We start from the raw sequence: 22,596 nt of genomic DNA on the forward strand, positions 1-22,596 counted from the left end.
CCGCTGACAGAAAGAGAACGACACAGCTATTGAACTAGTTAAGCTAGAGAGTGAAGCCTCGGTGATACAAGAGCATTTTTGGTCTTTTTGGTCTTCTCTGTATTCCACCAGAGTAAATAAAACAGGTATAACCAGTACTCTGCCTTTCTGTTTATAATTTTTCCTCCTTCTGCCACTGATGTAATGTTTTAGCCCTTGTTGTCATTAAACATTGTGCATGTCATTGATTCAGCTTAACTCTAGGTTTCTGGATATTTGGTACCTTAGTCTTAAGCTGCTTCCTCTACACTGCCTTGCTAGTTAGTCAGCGAAAACAGAGAGAAGCACCTTCATAGAAAGGGATATTTCACTTGGCAGTTTTAGAACTTTATGTTAGTAGTCTGTAAGATATTTTGTGGCTTAGGAACATAAAATCAAAATATCTGTGTTGGGGAAAAGTAATTGTTGATAGAATATTGTCTGAAAGGATAAAACATGTGGCATCTGTCTTGTAACTTGTGGTTTGTAAAACGGAGTCCTCAACAGAGGACTTTCAGCAGTAGATTTCCCCTCCTGCCCCCAAAAAATTATGTTGCTTTCATATACCTACAAGTAAGAAGGATATATTCTGTTTCAGGAATTAGGCGGTGGGATATTTTTATTAATCTCCAGCACATTTTGGTACACATTTGCAATTTTACAGATTTTGTTCAAAGGAGAAGTAGAATGAGTGGAATTGTATATCTGAATTTTGCATGATAGTTTCTTCAGTTCTCTTCTGACAACGCACACCACAGGGTACAAGTTAGCACGTGTTCTCCTTTTGTTACTAGGTCAGTATTTCCAATTCTGAGCTTGTCTGCGTCACTGGGAATAACAGATAATTTACTTGCAACGAAGCCTCTGACATGCTCATAATTTAGTCAGCAGAAAAGCAACTGTGCAGAAAAGCTTATTGATTACTCTGAGAATGCAACTTAACTGTATTGAAGGGTCTGTGTGGGTCAGAGCATATATTCTGGATCAGTAAATTAAGATGATTGTGTTTGAATGTACGCTGTATGTGAAATGAATGACTTGTAAAAGGATTCAGCCCTATTAAGAATATGTATTCATTGTCTAGATTTTTTCATCTTTGTCTCTCCTAAAACATTCTTCCTTTAAAGAAATTTAAAAAGAAGTAAAATTGTAGAATATGGAAACAGATTTGATCTATTTTGTCTAATTTAAAATATCAACAAGTCATTTTGAAGTGTATCTGTTAAATGTACCTAATATGTGTACGCAGGTAAGAGCAGAGTTGCATGTGTCCCATTTCTTTTTGGTGCTTTAGACAGCAGATTTTGCTACCAAGTCAGTGTCTGCTACAAGAATGCTTATTTCATGTAAATGTTATTTTCTGTAAACAGAAATTTTATCAAATAGGTATTCAACAAATCACTGCATTCCACTTTTAAACAGCTTGCACTGACCCACTCAGGGGATGTTATCTGCAAGGGAGAGAGACCTGATGAAGGATTGCTTTGGAGAGCATTTTGCTCACGTTAGGATTAAACTGCACCTAGGAAGCTTGTGCAGAAGTGGACAACTTTGTAATTTGTTTTGTGCTACAGTTACTATGATTCTTAACCTTCCAGTGGATGGGACTTGAAGATGTGGAAATAAAGGAAAAGGGAATTAATTGCAGGGGATTCTAGCTTCTCTTTTTTTAATACTTATCACTGTTTCTGTTCTATTTTTTTGTTTCCAGTTACAAGAAAACACACGAGACCCTGAGCCATGCAGGACAAAAAGCAACAGCAGCTATCAGCAATGTAGGAACTGCTATCAGCAAGAAGTTTGGAGATATGAGGTATAGGGATTTGCTGCTTGTGTGGTCTTATTTTGAGGACAAAAAGTCATCTTTCAGCTCTTATTTTCCTTCTACATTACTGTTTTAAAGGTTCAAGTAGTTTGTAGTCAGACTATTTTATAACATTCATGGTTTCAAACAAAAAGCAGGGATAATGATGAATGAAGATATAATTCTTACTTGAGTGCTGGCTTAACAGAAAACATGGCATTTGAAATCCAAGCTTAAGGAAATGTACGAGTAAAACAGAACAAAAAATTGCTGTTAGATCTTTATTCACCGAATTTTGTTCATACATGGATTCTGGAGACCAAGACCATCTGATGAAAACAAGCCTGCCTTGGAGCTGCTTATGGAAAAATAAATGAAAAAAATAATTCAGGCTGGTTTTTATCAGCTTTTTCAAGATCTACAAAGGCAAAGTTTTGTTCTGCAGTTGCATATATTAAAAAAAAAAAAGAAAAGGATGTGATGAAAGTAACAAATTGAGATCAGGAAAAGAACTGTCACTTAAATGCAACTTAAATGTCAAGCTTTATATGTTTTATCTTTAGAAATGTTGATGTTAAATTCCCTCAGATTGGGAGCATAAATGAAGAAATTGTACACTGTAAACCAACACTTCAGTTTTCAGCATGGTAGCAGGATTACAGAACTTCCTAGGTGGTTTAGGGAGTTGATCTTTTTGTGATGAAATAAATGGACATCGGTAACTCTACAATATATTGTTTGAGCTGCAGAATTAAGAGTCATTTATTAGAGGTATTGGCATATACTGGCTTTCTTGGTCATTTTGTAATGCATGAGGTAACCATATCTAAGATCTCTGAATCTTTTTTGCAGTATTTCAAATATGTATGGGGGTTTTTTTTGCTGCAAATGGTGGAAGCACAGATCTTGGCAGCTAAAACTCATGTTTTCCACTTTTTTTATTTTTTAATCTGAATCTTAAGAAATCTTCAGAGTCCCTCCTTTATACCTACCTTTTACATACAGTTTAATAAACCCTCTACAGAAGTACTACTGTTTTTATAGGTGAAACTAAAAAAGGAAAATCTTCATCGCAAAAGGAAAATACATCGTAAAGTATGATCTGTTTTACAGTGTCTTCTTCCACATCACAGTTTATAATGGAAATCTAGTGAGTGACTTGCAACCAGGGTATGAACATAAACTAAGGCTTGTTTGACTTGATACAGTTAAACATCCATAGGTAGTATATGCCTTTAAAAGGATATAAGAATAAGGAGGCATGCAGTTACATTTTCCTAGTACATTTTTTTAGCATTCAGCAATCTTAGAGCTTAAAACTTTCTAAAACAGAGGTTTGAGTTTTCATTTAAAACGCTTTGAAGGGTTTTTCTTCATTAGTTTAGCTTGTTGTAAAAAAAATATTTTAACTTGTGTAAGCTTTCGACATTCATACACCTCATGTCTCCCCAGATGAACAGTTATGTAGTAAAGAAGTGTGTGGCTTATTTGTTTGTTCATTCATTCCCTGTTCTGAGTCTCCCTGGTCTTTCCTTTGATGCTTTCTGGCTCTTCTATTATGAGAAACAGTGAGTGTAGTCCTGCTGCTGCCCTTCATGTCACTCATCATTTTCTGTGATTTTTACCGTATTTTACTTCCCTCTTCTCCAGGCTGAGGCTCCAGTTGCATGAGTTGCTTTCTCAAGCTTTTTTCCTACCTCTGTGTATTCTTACTGCCTTCCCTGCATTTGCAGTTGTATTCTGTGTTTCTGAGAAATGCATGTGCTGCATGGAACATATCCTCTGTTTAATTTTCTGTGCTTTCTTAACACTTCCTTCTGTAAAAAGACAAGCCCACTTCTCAGTGAATAGGTCCTGTTGCTGTTTCCATGCTTTAGATTACAGCAGTGACCAAAGAGTTGGTGCATGAATACCTTCAGCGCTGGCTCTTGATCATAGAGGGGAGGATGGTTTAACAATTCAGTACTTCTTGGGTCCTGTTGCTTGTGCTTTGCATAGGGTGTGAGATTAACTGCAAAGACAGAAATGTCTTCGCTGTAGTAGAGCATGTTTTTCCTCTAATATTTCCCTTAATTAATCATGGTTACCAAATTCCTTTGTCTTACCTGTCAGTATCAACCCCGACCCCCCATGGTGATCGTGCTTCTGACCAGCGCTTGGGAAGCAGATGGGGTGGTGTTTATCCCATTAGCCCTTTAGCCAAGGGCTCAAAGCAGAGGCTAAGCCCATAAGCATTTTGATTAATCAAGAAGCCTGTTTCTAGTAGGTTTCTCTCATTAAAACTATTATCTTGAACCTGGCTGGGAATTTTTCAGGAAAATGAAACTACCAGCACTGTCATTTTTTTGTGTACACTTACTGTTTTCAGTTAAGTTCTCAGTTAGGAGAGTTTTCTTGACACTTGATGATGAAGCAGCAAGAAGTAGAGCCAGTATGTTGAAGTTACATAAAACAGGGCATAACTTGGTCCTTTTGCATTAGCTGAACATCCTAAATCTAGAGAAATGGTCATTTCCCTCATCAGCAAAGCTGGCCTAAGATCTTGGCTCAGCTTAAGCATGTGCAGTTCAGAGTGGGGTCCCACTGTAAAACCTTGTCACTTAAATAACCCGCTTTTAAAAATCTTCCCCTCTCCCACTCCAACCCCAGCCATGTTTGGGGGAGTAAGCTGTAAGGAGGCCTGCATTTTTTGTTTCATCGTTTGCATGCTTTTTTGGTAATCCAAATCGTTTTATTTCAGTGATCTAGTATATGGATTATCACTGCCCCCTCCAATAATGCTGATTTAAACACACATCAGACTGGCTTAATTCTTTTGGTTAGGCATTAAGGCTGATAGTCACCAGTGGCATCCAGATGCAAATCCCTGTTCTGCTTTCATTCAGAGCAGACTCTTGAAACTGATTTCTAAAATCCAGATGATCATCATAATTCCCAGTATGTTCAGCAGTCTTAACCCCTGCCTGTGGTGATGGTGATTTTGAAAGGGTTTGTAGTCAGCCTGACTAAATATTGAAGCCTGCTGCCTTTGTGAAACAAAATTCTGTTTTCCAGGCTTCCTGCTATGTCAACTGTCCAGAGCACGACACAAAACACATATTCCTGTTCTGAAGACTCAGGGTCTAATTTTCACCTTCTTTTAGCTCTAAAATTATTACTAAAGTATCATATATCGGCAACAGGCCAGATAGACTCCCCCAAATGTGCTATTTTGCTGTGTAAGAATTCAAGAAGATGGAATCTACAAGAAAGAAAAAAGACAAAATTTGTGCCCCAAAGAACAGAGAAGCCACCCTTTGGGGACAAAGTGCTTTTCAGGCAAGCTGTTGTGCTTCTCTGTCATCCCCAGCCCAGCTTCCCAGTGTCACAACTTTCTAATTAATTCATGCATGAACTAGTGTTTTACATCTTCTAAATTTTGTATTAATTATTAGTGCTGTAAGGTCTCTTCACAGTTGTAATGCATTTTATTTAATATTATCGTGTTACTAGAATAACCAGAAATGCATATAAAACCAGTATGCAGATACTTTTGCTTTAGGATACAAACTAGGCAACTAGTAATATAGTTAATAGATTCTCCGTTAATAGCTCTTGTGATTAATGATATGCCATCAGGGTGTTTTGTTGCCCCTTCACCCGCAGCTCATATTGTTTCCTTTAACATATTCTGACATGGAGAAGGAAGGCAAAAGGGATGAAGGGAGTCCTGGGTCACTCATAGAGCAGTAGTGTAGGCTCAGATCTCTCAGAACTAGAGGTTACCCTAACATTTCAACATGGCTCTTGCCGTGTAGAGCACAGATGTGATACAGAGTTCAGGGTCTTTAACCCCTTGCTGCTTTGTATATTGATAAAGTTTGGATTTTTTCATGTGATACTACTGGACTACTCTGCAGCTGTCTATGTGGATCTGTTCCAGCCCTGTGGATGGCCGCCTTAGAAATAAGTTGTGATACCAAGTAGGAGACTTTCTGGTTTTTTGGTTTGCTTTAAAAATAAGAAAAGGGAAAAATACGTACACTACAGTACTACATGCACACTACCACATACATTACTACTACACAAGTAAATGTGTTTAAAGATCAAGCTAACAAAGACATACATGCAAATTAGGATGCCAGCAGTTATACTGCTTATACATCCTTCATTCAACTGTCTTGAATGTTTTCTTTAATTACACGATCACACAGACCCCTTTCAAATTCAGTGCCTGGTATGAGCCAGCTCTCGAGATCAATGAAGGTAATATAAATGCCTCATTCCTGCCAGGAGTTGGAAGGCACATGTGGAAACAGACAGCAGACTGTAGGGAGGGAGAGCTTGGAGGCATGACTGTGGCAGCTGAATGTGCCCCTCAGATGACAGGAATCAGCACAGAAAGTATATGGGGTACCAGAGGGGTGGAGGAAGGCAAAGTTCATCTCTCTAGAAAGGGGCAAGGGAAATGCTGGGAAATACAAAACAGATACTGGGGAAATGCATTAACCTGTTGTTTTCTAAGTATCTAGAAGATAGCATGATGACAGAAACATAAAAGGGTTTGTCAAGAACAGTTATTTTGAGCTGACAGTACCTGTCAGAGGACAGAGGGGAGGCAGGAGATGTGATAGCGCTTGACTTTGATGAGGCTGTCCATACTGGTTTTGCAGAACTGGAGAACAGTTTAGGTGTCACTGCTTTAACAGGTAGAGGGCATAGGGAGCTGAAAATGATATTCAAATAACAGGTTTTAGTATCTCGCCATAATGCAGGATTTCGCAGGCATCTGTCCTGAGTCTGTTGCTCTTCAGTATTTTCATTACTGGTTCAGATGATGGCATTATGTGTACACTTAATATCCCCAGATGACTGCAGTGGGAGGAAATGCAAGCACTTCAGACATCGGGATTAGACTTCAAAATTATTTTAAATGATAAAATTCAGTGTAGGAAAGTGTAAGGTGCTTTATTGACAGGTGGAAAAAAATCAAAAGCAGAGATGGGGACCGTCTTGCTTTGCAGCTGAGGGCCTTGAAAGTGCTAGGCTAGTGGTTCACAAATGTAGCTGAACAGGAGCACAAGTTACTTCTCCAGGCTGTGAAATGTCTCATTGGAAGTTTAAAGAAGCAGGTTAGGTCACTATCTGTTGGAGGTGGCTCAGGTTTAATTAATTCACTTTAGTGCTGTGGGAGTTGATTTTTGCTGTGCCTTTGTTGTGCTTTTTTGGTTTTTTTGTTGTGGTGGTGGTGGCATTTTTGCACGTGCATGTCCAGGATTTCTGTGATCTAGGTTCTGAGTGCTTAAAACTGTTGCTGAACTCATTGGTAGCTGAATTCTTTGAAATACTGTAGCTGTCATACCCAAAACTACCGTTCTTAAACCTCTGTGTCTCTGATATCACTTTAAAGGAAATATTAATACTATCTTGCTTCAGAATGTAATTTCATAAGCATTTCTTTTGCTGATGGCTGAAGCAGTTTGCTCTCATTTCTACTGATGCTCACCCCTTCATTTGTGCTGGTTTTTCGAGCTCTGCAGTAACACAGGTTTCCTTACATTACCAAGTGTCTGTGTTGGCACGGTGAAGAGAGTGGCCCTTACTGGGAGTCAGCAGGTAGTAAAAGGGGGGTACTTACAGCAACAGTATTACTTAAGCTGGTCTAAGAAATGTGTTGTGAAGATAAATCCATGGATGTTTGAGAAGCACCAATATGCATGATGATAAATCCTGTAAATAACCCTGAAGAAATCAATGCATTTCTTTGGAGCAAGGTATGAATATAGTACAGTAAATAATGCATAACACCACACATTGAAAAAGGATGTGAAAAATAAGTATTGAAGAGGTGTTCATTAAGTGTACACCATCTATCTGGCTTGCTGCATGAGGGCAGTGTTCCCTTGAAGTGGTCTGTAATTAAAGACTACATCAATAACACACAGATGAAGGACAGACTGTCTGCCTCATCATTTCTCGACTTCGGCAACCTTAATGACAGCCTTTTGAATATTGTGTATCAGTGTGCTTCTCCCAGTTCTGCTGCCTTAATTAGTTTCTTGTAAGCTAGAAGACAGTGTCAAAGTGTTTCAAGTATTTTCAACAAGGAACAAGTATTTTAGAAATGTCATTTTAGGAATTAAAATCCCCCCTTTTCTTCCATACCCTTCTCAAAAGAGATGATTAAGAAATCCAGAAGGGAAAAAAAGCCACATGCTGCTGATGTACATGTACAATTCCAGTTCGCCTATACTTTCTTTTCAATGAGATTAAGGTAGGATTTTGGGAAGAAAACCAGTTAGCATTGTTTAAATCTGAGCTAATGAAGAGAATGTGAAGTGTAGCAGACAAAACTTCTGTACTTCATTGCACACAGAAGAAGTAGCAAAGGAATGTGTGAAAATTTTTGCTCTAAAGGAATCTCAACTGATCCATGTTCTAGTATGAATTCTAGCATCAAGATTCAAATGCAAATGATTTTATTTTTCTCCTCAGGCGGTTTGACATGCTACAGATATGTATGTATATTTTTTTTTTACATTTTCATAATATTTTCAACTTCTGCTTTTCTTTCCTTGTGCATCTGCCACAGATCGCATTCAATTGGGTAAGATGCATTACTCTCATTGAATACTGTCTCTGTATTTGACAGGATTTGTTTTATGGAATGTAGTGTAGTAACCTCTTTCCTTTCAGCATCATTATATAGGAATAAAACATATGCTACTAAAACTGCAATTCCTCATTTTTACACCATGGTGAGTATGATGAGGAAAGGACTGGACTAAGTGTTTGCCTTGCTCTTGAGTAGCTTAGCCTCAAATTCAAATAAGGAACACATTCAAAAGATGTTGCTCTTGGAAAGACCTATTTATATGTAATCCCATTCTCTCAACTATCTTTTTCTGTCAGAGGTTGGGTCATAGATGACAAATAACTCAGAAAAAATCTATTCAGCCAGCAGAGTTTTATGAAGATTGGGGGGCTGGAACTAGATGTTCTTTAAGGTCCCTTCCAACCCAAACCATTCTGTGATTCTAATTACCTCTTCTTCAATAAAGCAGAAACATATTCATCATGAAGTGTGCCCAGTGACTCTTTAAAATTCTTCAGTCCTGGGGAAATTTCAAATAGTAGGCTTAAGTTCTTAATATGATTAAAGGGATTCTTTATGTTTAGAGCTTGAATTTATTGATGCTGTAAAGCACTTCAGTATATGATGAATTATAAAACAATTTTATGTGTGTTCAAAGAGTCTGTAATTGGTCTGGCTTTACATCAGTTTACCCAGCAGGAGGGTTGAACAGCCCTGAATCCTCTGCAGTCCTGCTGGCCTTGTAGCATCGTCAGTGCACAAGACAGCTCAAGAACAATTTTTCTGTTCCGCTAAGTGATCCCAATATGTACTCTTCCTTCATGGAGAAAACGTCAAAATGGGGTGTAGATTGACCTTCCTATCTCACTCTGACATGAAACCAAAATGGAATATTTAGTGACCTTTGTTATGAAGGGTCACTGTTCTCTGCCTCTGCACTGATCACCATCACAGACCTTTATGTCTTTAAAAAAGCTTAATGTTTTAGGCTTCTAGTAAGCGATGTTGTCACCATTCTTATAACTTGCATCCTTACCTCTGTAGAGAAATTAAAAGAAGAACTCAAAATATGCACTTAGTATTCAGATGCTCTCTCTCAGCTGTGCAAATTTAATATGGCACAATGTAGTCTTACCTAAACCTTTGTGTTTGGAATGTTTTGCTATTAGGAGTGGCCTATGCTGAAATACTTTCAAACTCTTATTTTTGCCTATTTGTCATGCTTTACAAGACTAAAATGGCAAGCGTGCTTGTTTAATGTTATTAGGATTGTTGAAGATTTGCTGCACTTGTGAAATGTTTGGGCTAATCTTTTGTATGTCTTCAAAATGATGTGAAAAACTGAACGTGAAATATTTGCATTGTCTGGTGTCAGTTCTTGTCTATCTGAGCATAGCAGAAGCCTTAAAATATACACAACAGCAAACAGTTTGTGTAAGATCTGTATGTCCCACCTGCTTGCCAAATAGCTCCTTTCTCCGTCTCTGCCCCCATTTCTGAATCTTTAATCTGGAAAAAAAAATTATTGTGTTTATACAGAGACAGTGCTGCTCTGAATTTGTAGAGTTTAGAACAAACACGTGCTGTTTATATGAGAGCTTTCATTTTTTTAATGCTATAATCATGCTTTGCTTGATTGCAGCCAAATGTTGGTGTCCCTTAAAGTAAAGCTCTTGCTGTTCTCAATCAGACCAGGCTGCAGCTGTCAGTCAACACTGAAAGTAGCCATGCATGAATTTTTGAAACAGTATGTACTCTTGCAGTGCACAATTTACTTAGAATGTTCAGATCTAAATGTACTTATGGACAGTTCCTACACTTCAGATAAAGATTCATATTCAGAACAGGCTTGGTGCTTCCCGGCCACAGGGAGCAGGTGATGCTATGATGGCAGAATTGGCTTTCAGGTGGGAGAATGTGGCTGGTCGAAGTCAGGTGGTGAGAGAGGGCAATCATCGGCAGGGCTGAAGGTGTGCAAGACGCTTTGGGGATCTTTGACTGATGCAGAGGCTCCATCCCCCACTTGCCAGCCTTCCAATATCTTGGAAGTCTGAGGAGGGAAGTGTTGCAAGGAGAGCTGGACGAGAGCTGTGGAAAACAGCTTTCTACCCTTGGTGGTGTTGAGGTGTGAAGGAGGAGATGAAACGTCCTAGAAAGATGGGGCCAGCAGCTGCTCTCTGGTTGAAGAAACCTCTTGTTTAGATAGCCTATTGTGCAGGAGCCTGTTCAAACTGGGGGTGGGCACTAGCTATTTGGATTGTATATGCTGTACATGCAACAAAGGCAATTGCCTGCTGCCTTGAACCAGCTGTTCATGTTCAAAACCCGAAGCATACTGCACTCGCCCAACACAGAGCTTATCGGCTGGCACTGCGGCATATGGAGGGGTAGCTCTCTGTTCCTCTGTCACATGTTGTGTGTGTCTGGAGTTAGCAGGAGTCTGTGTCATTTAAATGGATATTGCCAGGAACTGTTTTGCATCGCTTTTTTGAGCCCTATTAAATTGCTGATCAGTTGACATGAGAATGTGGTGGTAAGGTCTTCAGTGCTGAAAGTGAGCTGCAACTCACAGGTGAGTCTGACAAGCTGTTGCCATCAGGTGAGGAAGAGTACTAGCACTCTAGAAAATATGTGTGTATATTTTTAAAGTTCAGTTAAAAGAATTAAAATTATATGTTATAATCATGTGGCAAACTTGATTTTACACCTTTTTCCCCTTGTCTTTTGTTTTCATCCCACAGTTACTCTATTCGCCATTCCATAAGCATGCCTGCAATGAGGTAATATGCTACCATATTCTATTTGCTATGGTAATGTTCAACAGTGTAATGAGGGGTGATTTGTATACTTTGATCCTGATCCTGCAGTTTTTAGTTTGATGAATAGTCCCACTTTAATCAATTAAGGTTACTTATGTAGATAAGCGCTGCAGGATGGCCCATCTGGTTTTTTTTTTATTTCTTCTTTTAACTGTTTAATCTCTTGTACAAGCCTTTGGGTGAACAAAGCAGTTCTGAGATGTATTTAGGTAGCTGATATCAGGTTTGTATTACTGAATCTGAAATTCAGTTGTTTTGCTGTCTCTGGAACATCATCCAAAGCCCATTAACGTCAGAGATGCTTTCCACTCCAGCAGGCTTTGGATCATGCTCCTATGGAGGGATTTTATATGAGTGCTTTCATATTTTAATGGCTATAATCATGCTTTACTTGACTGCAGCCAAATATTGATGTCTGTTCAAGTAAAGCTCCAACTGTTTTCAATGAAATTGGGATCCAGCTTTCTTTTTACCCCTGTGTTCTCTAAATACATGAATATCACCACTCCCTGCCAAGCATGTGGAGAAAACAAATCTCCCAACTGTATGATGGATGCTAATTCATTCAGCTTCAGCAAGAGGCTAGTTTAAGGCAAGCATTCACCAGTGTGTCACCTGTGGGTTAAATGTAAGTCATAAAACTCAATTTCTCTCTCCTTTTGACCCTTCTTGCCCTATGTAAAGTTTGTCACCTATTTAATAGAAACCAAAAGTAATTCTGCATTATTTTTCCAATTGGCTTCTGTTTGCCCTTTCCTTAAATTAGGATCAGTTTAACTTAGCCTGATGAGGGATATGATATAAATGTGCTTGCGGAAATAGAGTCCATCATCATCTCCTGGTAAGTTCCCAGAATATGTAAAGAGGATGAACTAGAACGAACACTGAAGGTTTAGCAGCCATTGACTTCATCACTTTGCACAATGAAGCGCAGGCTCCTGCATGTGTTTGCCTTTCCCTGTGGGTGACACAGAGGTATGGACACCTGCCAGAGTAAAGTGGTTCTGCCTCATTTGTTCCACTGTGAGGGTACCTTCCGTTATGGTTAATCATCACTGTCGTTTTATTTCATGTAGGAACAAATGGATGTAGTGGGTTTAGTTCATCCTGTTGGCCATGTTGTTAGGAGTTACCACTGCACTTTCAGTGGTAGTAGTTTTTATAGTCTCTTTCTGGATATACCACAATAGGTGAAAAAAAAGCTGAAGAACTAAACACTCGATTAAGTAACTGCTTTATTTAACTGCACTGGGCTTACAGGGTTCCTGTCACCGCTTTGCTTCTTATGGTGAAGAAAGTACAAGAGGAACCCTGCTCCACAAGTTTCTGAGCTGCAGAGTCTTTGCTAGTAATGAAGTGGAAAGTATGCTAAAATTGATCTCTCAGTTGTCAAGCAAGGAACAGAAAACGGTCTCCTTTACCCACTGCAGATTTGCCCAAGTCCTTCACACCGGCTGAACTGTTGCAGGAGGAGACAAGCTTTTGTACGCACTCCAGCTTGCCTATTTCTAGCATGTCTTCCTACGTGGAACAGGGATTATCAGTAATGGGGAAGCTGCTGTGAAAATGGGAGAAGAGCCTTCCATCTAAGCAACTGAGGGGCAACTTGGGTACAGATCTCTGTGGGGAGCCATACTCTTTAAAAAACAGCATATGCGTTATATTCATAATACTACATGGCAGGTATTAGTTGTGGTCAGTATGTTCTGTTTGCAAGATGAAATGTAAAAAAAATGCAGTTAAAATTAGAGAGAAGCTATGTTTCAAATTTTGTAGAAAGAAAGAACGAACAAGGTTGTTAGGCAAGTCAGCAAACCAAGTATGTGATTTGCTTTAAGAAGGAAAAATCACAGCTCTTGCCTTTTTTTTTTAATTCTTTCAAGATGTGTTTGCCTCACAGTTTTCTCAAAAACAGTGTTGTGTTCTGCTCTACAGGGAGTGTAAGGCAGAGAAAAGCTTAGCTTTGTCAGAGGGGCACCCTAGGAACACGGTCTCTCCAATGCCTTTGGTTTTGAAAGCAGCAGGATACACCTGCAGTCACAAAATCATGGAGGTGGGGGGTGTCAGGATTCCTCAAAGACATTGGAACCCACTTTCTATGTAGTTCTAATCTCCTTCATCCTAGCTCAGAACATTAAAAGGTTATCTTTTTAATTAGGTAGATCATTAATTTGCTCATCAGTTGAAAAAAATTTCTTTACAGCAACAACAAAAATTGATAGGACCATAGAAATGCAGCACTACAGCCAGCATTCTGAGAGGACGGTAAATGTATCGGAGGGTAGGCAGGCCAGTCACTGTGTGGTTTGAGTTACTAGGCAGACAGGTTCTGCTTTTGCAAATTTGTAGCTAAAAAATACTCATCCTGTTACCCTAACTGCATTTCACTGGCAGAGCACAAGTCTAGCAGCCTATAGCCCTGTACTGCCAGCCAGCCTTCGTTCTGTCCTAGCACTGTTGTCTGGTAAGGTGATGGAATTGTGGAGTTACCCCATTATGTTTGCAACTGACTCTTCTTCCTTCCTTCAACTTTCTTTTTCTCCTAGGAATTCTCCAACTTTCAAATCGTTTGAGGAGAAGGTTGAGACCACTGTCACAACCCTTAAGGTAAAGTTTAGAGGCAGAGTTACGTGGCTGGGCGTGTTGAAATGTGAGTTTAGTTGCCCCTATCATTTGTACAGAAGACCAATTGAATTTTCTGTTCCATTGAAAATTTCAAGGAACTGCAAGAGCACTAATGGAAAATGAAGGCAATGTGCAATGAAATAGTCTTTCCGTACTTTGTTACTAAGAAATTATTTCTGTTGCCTGCCAAAGTAAAAGTGGTCTCAGAAATGCCAAAAATATGGCCATACTAAAACGGAAAGCAGAGACATCTCCTAAGGTGTGACCACGGTTGATCAAGCTGTGCAAGGCAGAGCCATGTGCAGATGCAAGGTTAGATTTTGAAAGCAGTGTGGCCTCAGGAGCTTTGTGCTGCGCCCTGCCAGGCAGGTGGAGCCGTGGGGCTGCAGAGTGACGTTTCCTCCCTGAGCTATGCTCCTTTCAACACTAGAGATGTACTTACCAAGTGCCCCTTGTTCAGCTGGTGGCAGCTGTCACGTAACTCTGGTGTGATTCACACTACCTGTGTGGTGCCTAGTGCTGAACTTAACTTTCTTTAGTGCAGGGGTGTTTCCTCTCAAATTTCAGTGTTTTGCCTGGATTTAAAATGTCAAAAAACTGTATTGACATTTTGCTGTGGGACCGGAATATCCAGTGGCAGTTACCAGTTACCACTGATAGCCCTTCTTAAGGCTCTTATTTAGCAGGACAGAGCATGGCAAATTCACAGCGAGCTTTGCTGCGTGGTAAGGCACATTCAAGGGGGCAACAAGAGGGTTTGTCTCCTACTGGTTTTTATTCATCAGATAGTCAAGTGTGCTCATAAAATGGTATTTTACTTTGCTGCAATAGAAAGATTCCAACATATTCCAAGTGCAGTCTGTCAGTAGATGAGGGCCAAACTGATCACCCCTCATTTTAGGGGGAACTGAAAACACTAGATTAATGTCAAAGGGCATTTCAACTTGTAAACCATTAAAAAGGCAAGAAAATGGCCTTCCCCCTGGGACAGAAGGACATTCCTTGTTACGGAAAATACAAATTACAGCTAGAACTGAAGCAGCAGGTGCACAGGGAATGTCTGTCTTTTCCACTGTGAAATTTTACAGCATGTAAGATTTTCCAGTCGGTCTGACAAAAGCAGCAGAGCCTGATGTATTTTTATGTTTCTAATTAAGCATGTCCATTAAAGAATGCAGAGTTACTCTCATTTTCCAATTTTTGAGTATCCACATTTATTTAGTGATAGGCTGTTCTGACAACTTTGTCGTGAATAGTGTAGGCTAATGTCAGCTCCATTACACTGTGTCAGGGAAGGAAACATCATCTCAGTTTCACAGGTGGGAGGCAGCATTCCAGGGAAGACTAGGAGCCTCTCAAGGAGCTAGAACAGAACACGGACCTCCAGAGCCCCAGCTCCGTGCCCGTATACACTTTCCTATTCGTTCTTTTCCCCTTAGCCACAAATGCTTTTTATATTCAGCCTCACTGTAGGAGAAATTGTTCATGCAATGAGGTGCATCAGCTTGGAAGGTCTGAATTCTTGTCTGCTGCATTCAGGTTTATCACTTGCTTATCTACCCACCTGGTTAAGGAATGCAGCTCATTGGAATACCCGAGGTCTGAAACTGATTTCCCCGCACACACACGCACACACCCCACCTTCACCAGCTGGAGAAGTCCAGTGCTTTTTGTACCCATTTAGTCACTAAGCCTACTCTCAGGACTTTCAGTAGTACTTCTAGCTCCCAAGTTTGCTTCTAGACAACTCTAGACTCTGCAAATCCATTCCTCTTGCACTTAGGCCAACCTGAGAGGGACAGCTTAAAGCCTTTTGCCTTGTTTTGAGGGGTAAAGGACAATTGCGAGTGATGTCCTTTATGCATCAAGGGAGGGGTGTCTGTTTCCAGTCGCCTCAGTGTGTCATTCAGAAACTGGAAAAGTCAATTTAAACTGCAGAGCTCTGAAGACCGTTTCTTCTCACAGTGAGCTGCTTGAGGAGCCTGATCTTATTTTGGTGATTAAGCAGAGGTGTTCTTTTAGAGGAGACTATTTGTCATGCCAGCTCTTAGCCTCTTTTATTCAGAATGCTCTTAGATCATCCTTTAAGGAATCTTTAAGAAAGCAGGACAAGACAAAGTCTTAAGTCTAAAGTGGTCTTCCACACCCTGTGAAACGTTCATTGTTGATTTTTATTGGCAAACCCACTGACGTTTTCTGAAATATTTTCTTTCTGTATTCTCTTTCTTGATTTCATTTCTTTGTGCAAATGGAGAAAGGAAGCTGGAGTCGTAGACCTAGGGTGTCAGCAGTGTAGGCTGTCGACAACTGGGAGTGTCTCAGCACTGTTCTCCCTTTTCCCTGCCTCTGTTCCAAGGTTTGCAAGATTAGGAAGACCAGGGGTGAGGGGAGAAATCATAGGTTGTCCCTTCAATTCTAGGATCCTGTTCTGGTCTGAAAAAATGGAGAACTTCCCAGAGGGCCTTCTGAAAAAGAACAGCAGTAGCCTTACCTCTTCCTCGTGCGCCTCTTACTAGCTACAGATCTTCAGTGGTCCCGCAATGCTCTGCAGTCAGCCAAAACTGATGTTCAGACTTCATGCATCTAGAAGTCAAATTTCAAGTTAGATTTTATTTGCCCTTGATGTTTGGACTTTTGGTTGCAGCTTTCTTAGGAGTATGTATTAGTTTAGCTTTCCCTGGAAATTGACAGGACCTGGGTGCCTCATTCTCTTCAACTTTTTTGAAAATTAGAAGTCTGATGAATCAAATGTTTGTGTAAGCACTGAGGTATTGGCCAGAGGCATTCAATAAAGTGACTTACATCATTCTTGTTTTCGGATGGAAAAGCAGGCAGAAAAGCAGATAGAAAATGAAACTGCATTAATGTTTCTGATGTTGAGGTGTCCATATTCAGATGTACCTTAAGCGAGTCATTTGAAAGGGTGCAGAAATATTCTACTTTCACAATCACTCTGATCAGTCTGAATCAATGTTCTTTTGAGAATTGTAATTGGCAAATAAAAGTAGAATTCTGCCCTGAAAACTTAATAGTAGCTTTACTAGGCAGTGCCTGCCTTTTCACTGCAGGTCTGGGCCTACCAGCATTTAAGTGTCTTTTTGTATCCATTTTGTATTGCTGTGTGCAAAACTCAGCGATGGACCCATACTTTCTGAAAGTCAGCACAGCCCACCAGATTGAATACAGCTTTTTACCTCTTGTGATGGGAACTTTTAGTAACAGTGACCCAAACTGTCAAAGCATGTATAAAGCCTACTACTACCTTATTCTAATAAGAACTTTCACGCTAGGCAAGCTCCTGTGCTAGCTGATGAAACAAAAGCTTACATAGGATTAACCCTTTGGAAACTTGGAACACAGAGCACATTTAATTAAAATAATCCTCCTAAGCATTCAGTGGCTGACAGGCTGGAAAAGCACCAGCTTGTCTTTAAGTCCTGCTGCAGTTCTAGGATGGAGTAAAAAAATTAGCCCTATTTTCAGGCTTAAATCAACTTTGAGTGGGTGTATCAGCAAGCCAAACTACAAAAGAACATTTTCTTACCAAGATGACCCAGTCTAAACAGCTTTGTCTGTTTGTTACTTAGTCTTGACCATTTCCAAATCTTTCGATAAAGCTCTGTCTTTGTTAGGGGAACTCTGTTTCAGAGACTTAGTCATATTGGGGTTTATTTTTAATACTTAGATTTACAAATTCACAAACTGAACCATTTTGAAAGTAGATGACCCGTCAGCATGTGTGTCTTATGTTTCATTTATGTAATTTGGTATCTCTTCCTCCCCCCTCCCCACATTAAAATGCTGTGGGCAGTTCTATGTACCAGTACCTGGGTAGCTACAAGTACCTAAAGGGAGACAAGCTGCTGGGTTTGTTCTTCGGTTTCTATACTCCTCCTACTGTCCAAACTCCCAGCCTGGTTTATGTATTTTGACAGCAGCTGTGTTACCATTGCTAGTGGGTGGGCCACTTTGCTTAGCAAATGAGCCAGTTTATTCCAATACCCATCTCCTATCCAGCCTGTGTAGAACTGGAAAAAAATGGTGGAACCAGTGTGAGCTACTCGTGTAAAGAACCACACTAAGTTTTCTGTTAGGATCTAGGATCCTGCCTGGAATCTGCTTAGGACTTGGTTCCTATAAGTGTATGATAAATGTCTCTGGCAGCCTGGAAGTTTAGAAACTGGGGGAGGAAAGGGGTTGCTTTATTTGAGTGATTTTATACTTTTGTTCTAAGAAAATCCCAGCCTCGTGTTCTCTGCCTGCTATGAGCAGTTCCCAGCCCTCCACAGCCACGGGGTGGAATGCAAATGGGACTTGCTACAGTGTGAGCAGAGGAACTTGCTGTTCTCTTTGTTTGCCATGTTTCAGACCAAGGTTGGTGGGACAAGCCACACAGGGGGCAGTTTTGAAGAAGTCCTCAGCTCTACAGCCCATGCCAGTGCTCAGAGCTCTCTTGCTGGTACCCGACTCCCTGAGAGCGAAGAAGAGCTTCAGTGTTAAACCGCAGGCCCTCCTGAGCCTCGCATGCCTCCCTTCAGAGACTTGCCTAGCCCGTGAGTTTTAGGCCTCCCTTGCCACCCAACTTGTGCAACAAGGTTTTGTCAGCTTTGGAAAATTGCCTCCCTGGCCTTGTGCTGGAGAAATGTTTCCTCTCTCTATTTGTATTTTCAATGGGCCATTTTATCATCAGGTACTTTGTACACCATAGAAACCAGACATAAGTCATTGACTTATCATTGTTAGGTGACCAAAATAGCTTTCATTTTCACGTAACTTTCCTCCAACAATCTCCCAGTCTCTGTTTCTTATTTCTTTTAGTTTACGGTTTTCCATCTGTTGGTTTCTAACTCCCCTTTCAGTGCCACATCAGACAGATGGACCTAGAGCTGGGCAAAGATTTCTACTGCCAGCACTAGTCCCATATACCAGCTGCCTGCCAGCCATACCAGGTGTCCTTTGCTCAGGAGTCTCTGTACACGATCCGCTTTCTAAAGGAAATAAAATCACTGTCACAGAAAGTTTTTTCTTCTTCACTGGTACAGTCTGGTATTGCCCTCCACCCATGGGTCAGCAGAGTAAAGGACAGGAAGAGACAGCCAGTGATTCATATAGAAACTGAACTGATTACAGCTGCCGTTTTAAGATGATCGTTGTAGCTGGAAAAGCTTCAGTTTAAAATATGTTCCATTGCTCGGTCTCTGTGGTTTGGTAAGACTTGACAGTGTAAGTAAGTTAATTACAGAAGAAGCGGAGGGAACCTCTAATATTTTTGCCTCCGCTATCTTTCCCTCAAAAATAAGGCAAGGTATATTTATGAGCATAAGTTAAGATACAGCCTTAAGTGAAAGAACACAAAACCAACAGCTGGCTTAAGATGTGCCATAGGTGAGCAAGCCCATGCCTTCAGTCTGCATTTCAGAGCTGCTAGCGCAAACCCTGTTATCTCACATGCAGGATGAGTAGGTGCTTCACTTTGTCAGATTTTGTCATGCTTCGCTCCAGGACCTAACTCCACCAACTGCATAATATCTGCTTAATCACTACGAGCCAGTCATCTCTCAGCTTTGATTCAGCATGTTTTCTTGCATCCTTTCAACATTTTTAAATGAGAAAAAGAAAAGAGCAGCACACTTGTGACACTGCCTTCTTGTCTAGTGAGCCGGCGTCAGTCTGCATGTTGCACTACTTGGTTAACCAGACTGACATGAGCACAGCTTTATCAATAAACAAGATGGAAAAGAATCTGGCTACTTTCAAAAAGGATGCATTTTTTGAGCATAAGCCAAAGCTTCAAATCAGTGTTAAGTGAGTTTGACATTACAGATTGCTTAAAATCTTGTGAGAAAACATGGCTTTCAGTGATTTTTTTCCTGTGTGGCTTTTGTTAGTTTTTACAAAGTTGGAAGTCCTTTTGTCATAGTCTACTGGACATGAATTAACTTTGGACATTTATATCAAATGCCTCTTTAGTGTGATTTTTAGCATGGAAGCAAATTAACTAGTTTGTTGGGGTTTTTAATACAGTTTTCTTGTGACAGTTGCTAGCTTATTTTACGTGGGTTTGTGCATAAATGTGAATTTATTTAAATAAAGAAAAGATTAATGGTCAACTTAGTTTGTGTAAATGAAGTTATTGATATTAAAAATAAATCTCTCTTACTCTTTTACACTTTGTGATTTTTTTTAATTCTGCGCATTTACTAGAATTACTGTGCATCTCTAAGCCTTGCTATATCACAGCAGAGTATCAAAGTAAATTGCAAGAACAGTCAGCCATTCCTAGTGTCTTTAAAATCTGTTCAGCTTCTTCTGAACCTGAAATTCCCCACAGAAATCTGCAACCCGAATTTTGAACATTTTGAGGTTCAAAGGAGAGAAATAATTGAACCAAGTTCAGTAGAAGTGAAATGCGTGGCAGAAAACATTTTCTAGGTCTAAACCATTGATCTCTTTTGAGCCAAACCAAGGTTAAAACATGGAGTTCAAGCACTGGCACCTGCTGCAGGACACAGATTTAGACCTCAATTTATTTATATATTTATGTATGTATATATGTACACAGAGAAAAATGCTTCTGGGAAAGCAGGCAATTGCTTTTAACAACATCATAAAAGAGTGCAATTTAAAGAGCTCGTGTATGACTGTTAGCAGAGGTAGGCTGGCCAGATAAGCTGCTCTTCCATATAAATCCTTACATGTTATTTTCATTACAGCAGCTGCCACTATGCACAGGGTCAAGGCTGGTTTGACTGTATTGGGAGAAAGACAAGGGAGGAGGCGGTTTCCTCCCATAGGGTGCGTGTCCTGGGCCTAGCACGTTTTTCCTACACATGAAGAGCGCACTTCAGTACTGCATGAGGAAGCCTGAAGCCCCACAGACTGTTTGCTAACCTTTCTAGGAACCTGTCATCATGCCTCACGCTTTCTGATCACGCTGCTCCAGTCTCTTTCCAACCACCCCCATTTCCATTCAAACGCAGTTCCCAAAACGGCCATTAGCCTGCAGTTGCCCCGAGTGGACAGGAACGTGATTTTAACAAAGTACTTGCTGGATGTCAAAACAAAACCAAACCCCGCACAATGCACACGCAAACCACGTCTCCATTTCCCAGGTCAGTTTTTACATTTCTTGCACCAGCGTGCTGCTGACCAGGGTTCGGTGCTCCGTCCCCTGGATCCCCCGCAGAACTGAGTGTCACCAGCCAGTAAAGCCGGCTGCTGCGCTGGAGAAACCGGTTGTTCCTGCTGGGGCAGCACTTGTGCTTTGTGTATTTCTGTCAAAGGGCTCTTTAAGGCCACTTTTCTTGTTTGTCAAGACAGAACTGAGAACTTTCTTTTAATGCATCCGTAGCTCCCCCATGCTTGGCATGGTATTCAATGCAAACCAATACAGACTACGATTTGCGCGCATCTCTGTGGAATAAAAACGCTGAAGCTCAGCAGGTCCCAGTCCATCACCCTTGCGCCACAACAATCAGCTGCCAGTAACCACTACCAGAGTCCCCCATTGCTCAGTAAAACACAGCTTACCTTCCAGGGTTTCCACAGGGCACAACTGCTTGTTGTGCCTTGTGGGGTACCCCGAGCAGAGCAAGCAGCCGAAATCTCACCCAGACCAATCTCTGCAGATTTTGTGCACTGTGCCAGCCACCAAGGCACGAGCTCCCAGCAGCTCCAACAGCACTCCGAGCCTCTGCCAAAGGGACTGGCCACAGGACGCAGCGCAAGCTTCTGTCAGGCCCGCGAAGTTTCCATAAAGGAGCCTTTTCCTGAGTCACGGTGCCCGAGGATGTGTGCTCAGCTAAACTACCTACCTTTAAAGTGGGCGACAACTGAACCTGGTTTTATGCTGCCTCATGAGGCTGAAGGCAGAGGAGCTAGCTCTCCCTCTACCACGTAATTTTTCCAGTGCAAACTCTCTTTATCTGGTAATTGTGACATCACCCGAGTCTGCAGCTGCACACATGACGCAACAGTTAGTAGCGCAGACACTGGCCCTGGTATGGCTTCTGCAACCACTACAGTTTACTCGACAACCATACTGTAATTTTACATGAGCATTATTACTTCCACTAAAAACTGTCTACGGCAGAAACAGTGCCAGAGTGTTACAGCCGGAACAAAGGACAGACAGCTTGTACTTGTACATGGGCATACAGGCTTTTGTGTTAGACTGTGCAAGCTCCAAACACCCCTCAGCTATTCTGTGATTATCAATTACCTGTGCAAGACTCTGTAAAATTGCCAGTCTGCGTGAGGGGGAGTCTGGAGTACTGGCCTTACAGAAATGTCAACATCATTCCCTGGTACAACGCATGAACAATGGAAAAAAAATGTATGAAACAATAAACTGAGAAACTGTAATTGATGAGATTGCCATTTTTATCCACCATCACTTCTTAAGGCTCATGCACTCCAAAGAAATTTCATCTCTAAGTCTGGCTCTGTCAGGAGAGAAATGTGCTCATTGATCTCACTTATGTGTAGCACGGTGAACAGACATTAACCCATTTGATATAGAAGGTATTTAAATCATACTTGGAAGTCACAGAACAAGACTGCCTGTCCCAGTCAGAGCATCACATGAACAGATCAGCTGACTGCAATCAGCTAATTTTTAAACTTACCTGAATTTCCCCAGTGGAGAATCTATTTGTAACTGAGGCTGCATCAATCAGAGGGTGATTAAAAAAAAGAAAAATCCCAAACAAGCTGATTCTAAATATTTGCTCCTTGACACAACCTCTGATCTGGGA

General features: G+C 40.8%; 1 protein-coding gene across 2 annotated transcripts in view; it reads left to right on the forward strand.

The window, feature by feature from the left end:
• TPD52L1 (TPD52 like 1) overlaps positions 1-22,576 on the forward strand; it is a 60,288-nt gene extending 37,712 nt beyond the window's left edge. Inside the window, exons 4-8 of one of the 2 annotated variants that reach the window (XM_055809464.1) lie at positions 1,730-1,831; positions 8,394-8,408; positions 11,138-11,176; positions 13,762-13,822; positions 18,209-22,576. In XM_055809464.1, the coding sequence (XP_055665439.1) occupies positions 1,730-1,831; positions 8,394-8,408; positions 11,138-11,176; positions 13,762-13,822; positions 18,209-18,340 (349 nt within the window). In that variant the 3' untranslated portion in view covers positions 18,341-22,576. The remainder of the gene's footprint in view (positions 1-1,729; positions 1,832-8,393; positions 8,409-11,137; positions 11,177-13,761; positions 13,823-18,208) is intronic. The other variant, XM_055809465.1, reaches the window with a different exon arrangement.
• Positions 22,577-22,596: the final 20 nt, after the last annotated feature.

This window comes from Falco peregrinus, chromosome 7, assembly GCF_023634155.1.
Source record: "Falco peregrinus isolate bFalPer1 chromosome 7, bFalPer1.pri, whole genome shotgun sequence".
Classification (NCBI taxonomy): domain Eukaryota; kingdom Metazoa; phylum Chordata; class Aves; order Falconiformes; family Falconidae; genus Falco; species Falco peregrinus.